Source organism: Bos taurus, chromosome 24 (genome assembly GCF_002263795.3).
Source record: "Bos taurus isolate L1 Dominette 01449 registration number 42190680 breed Hereford chromosome 24, ARS-UCD2.0, whole genome shotgun sequence".
NCBI lineage: Eukaryota > Metazoa > Chordata > Mammalia > Artiodactyla > Bovidae > Bos > Bos taurus.
The window spans coordinates 8552099-8554921 of NC_037351.1; the positions used below are offsets into that span (position 1 = coordinate 8552099).

General features: G+C 33.3%; 1 protein-coding gene across 1 annotated transcript; it reads right to left on the reverse strand.

The window, feature by feature from the left end:
• Nucleotides 1-1113: 1113 nt before the first annotated feature.
• On the reverse strand, nucleotides 1114-2403 carry LOC100337355 (HIG1 domain family member 1A, mitochondrial). The gene has a single exon (XM_005224051.4). It carries the CDS (start codon nucleotides 2344-2346, stop codon nucleotides 2065-2067), a length of 282 nt encoding a protein of 93 aa, XP_005224108.1. The 5' UTR covers nucleotides 2347-2403; the 3' UTR covers nucleotides 1114-2064.
• Between the last annotated feature and the right edge of the window lie 420 nt (nucleotides 2404-2823).

A 2823-nucleotide genomic window follows, 5' to 3' on the forward strand; every position in this document is an offset into this window, starting at 1 on the left:
GTACATACTAGAGTGTGAATTAAGCTCCCCAAGCAATCCCAAGGTTTTAATTCTCATTCTCCTTTAAGCACAACTCTTGGTTGTCTGCGAGTTAATATTTAAATCTTACTTCACTATGTTTAATTAATGCTCCATCTTTAATATTTTAAAGTGACATTGAAATAAAGTTAAAAGCCCCAGGGTTCTTTTGTAATCAACTGTCTTTACTTCCAGGGGCAACATTTATTTTATTTAATGAAATGCAAGTTTCTGTAGCAACAAAATGTCACAAGAATTCTATTAATTTTGCACAAAATTTTTCCTGTTCTAGATAGAGATTTTATTAACAGGCATGGAATTTTTTTTTTATCATGTACTGTATCTATTCATTCATATAGTTTTTCTTCTCTAATATGTTGCTATGGTAAAATGTCCTAAACAGTTTCCCAAATTGAAAAAATCCTGCAGACCTGATAAGGCACTGCACATGTATTTTTGTAATTCTTGTATGTTTCCACTAATTTTTTGGTTATAGCTACATATCTACTCTAAATCATATTAGTCTTTGGCATTACTTTTGTCACGTTTGTGGTATGTTATAATCATAAAATAAATTAGGAGTTTTTAGTTTAGTTTTTCCCATGGTCTGGAATATTGTAAACAATATTGGAATTATCTGTTCTTTAGGAGACAAAAACTCATTTGTGAATCCCTCTTTTCAATGGAAAAGCTCTAAAACCTCACAATTTTGGCAGTTGTAACTGGCTTATTCAGTGTCTCCTATTTTTTAGACTTGACTCTGGTAACTCGTATTTCGCTAAGATATAATTTTTCCTCAATTTTCAAACTTACTACCATATATAGTGCACAGTGTTTGTCTCTAAGCCCTACTTTCTTCTGTATGTGCTCTTCTGATTCCTAGTTCATTACTGATCTTGCCCTTCAAGCTCACTATCTTTTTGCCTTGTTAAATCTTCATGGAGTTAGTCTCTTATTAATCTTATCAAAGCATCATATTTCAGATTTATTTAGTTTTTTGAATAGTTTTTGTTTTATATTTTGGTTGGGGAATTAAGATCCCATATGCTATATGGAGTGGCCAAAGAGTAAATTAATTAAATTTGTGTGTGTGTGTGTGTTCATTTACTTTAATAACACTACATTTACCATGTTATCACCATGGAATGTAAATTCAGGTTAGACGAGAATTCACAAGTACAACAAAGCATTCTGTGATATACCAAAGTTTGTATAATGTCTGACCAAACCAGCTTGCTCATCAATGACTTCCATTGTAGGGATTTTATTTAGTTGATGATACTTTTGGAGAAAATAAACATACTGCACACATTTAAAAAGTGTTTTTCATTTACCTTTGCATTAGCACTTAAAATACATGTTTCAAAATAATTTAAAATTATTCTAATATAACAGCAGCAAAATATAATTCTGCAATTACTAAAGAGCTAAAAGGGATCCACAAGTTAAGTTACTCTCATGTTTATGATTCTAAAATAAATACTACTTCAAAGTGGCTCTGTTACCAGCTTTTTAGTTTTGGTTTAAAAACACACACAGACTTGCAGGGAGGTTTATAATGTTGTATTCCATGCACTGTTCTGAAAGGGTTCCTCAAGAGCCAACCAGCCCTTAAAACAGTACTCAGTCCACAAGGCCGTCAGAAAGTTACATTAACTGGGGTAAATAGGATTCCTACATTACATCAAAAGCATATGATATTCTGCAGCAACTGGGAGCATTTTCAGGATTGGCATGTTGTCTTCTTTAGAACTAATTTCAACAGAAGAGTTTAAGAAGGTGGACAGGTACCACTATCAAGTGTATTTAAAAGTGACATGTTTCTTTTGTGCTGGTCTGACTCCCCTGAATGACCTAGCTAGTGAACTAGTCACCAGTAATTTGGTCACCAGGCAAACCAAGCCTGCAAGAAAGGAGGCCAATTTTCAAATTACCATGTTCTTGTCTGACCCAAACAATTTATTTTCAGCATAAACATATAACCTCAATATGAGATGTCTAACTAAAGCAAGCACCACCAAGAAGACCAAGACAGCATCTCCTCTTCTAAGGTTTAGGTTTCCCCCAGAATTCTTGATACAGGGAATAGCCCATACCAAGAGTCATTGCTCCCACAACAAAGCCTTGGGCTGCCACACGCATGTGGATCAGGTGAACAGACATTTTAGTATGTCCCCTGCTCTTCAATCTATATAATCCATATGCAACAATTGCTGCAAAACCTGCCATTCCAATGGGGACAAATGGTGCCTCTCTAGCTTTTCGGATAAGTTTAGATCCCTGATCTTCATCATATGAAGAAAGAGAAATATCTGTGTCGCTTGACATAGTGATTGAAGACTCTTCAGACAATTTCAAGACGTTTCAGGTTCCTACCGTATTCTCTAAAATTTTAAAATAAATTAATTTTAACAAATAAACAAGTGAAACTAAGAATAGAAAATTTTAAAAGATTTTAAAGATTTTAATCTTTTAAAATTTTCTATTCTTAGTTTCACTTGTTTATTTGTTAAAATTAATTTATTTTAAAAATTTTAATTAATTTACTCTTTGGCCACTCCATATAGCATACGGGATCTTAATTCCCCAACCAGAGATTGAACTTTTGCCCCCTGCACTGACGGCAGAGAGTCTTAACCACTGGACCGCTGGGGAAGTCCTTCGTTTTTTCAAAACTGTTCTTCTAATTTATCAAGATAAAAATTAACTTCCTTACTTTTCATCTTTAGGCTTTATAAACTAAAGTATTTGGGATATATAACTTATTTTACATTCATTTTTCTCTGTGTATTATAGGTTATGGTA

Coding starts and splice junctions, on each gene's coding strand:
- LOC100337355 (XM_005224051.4), bottom strand. CDS start 2,346: ATGTCAAGCGACACAGATATTTCTCTTTCTTCATATGATGAAGATCAG.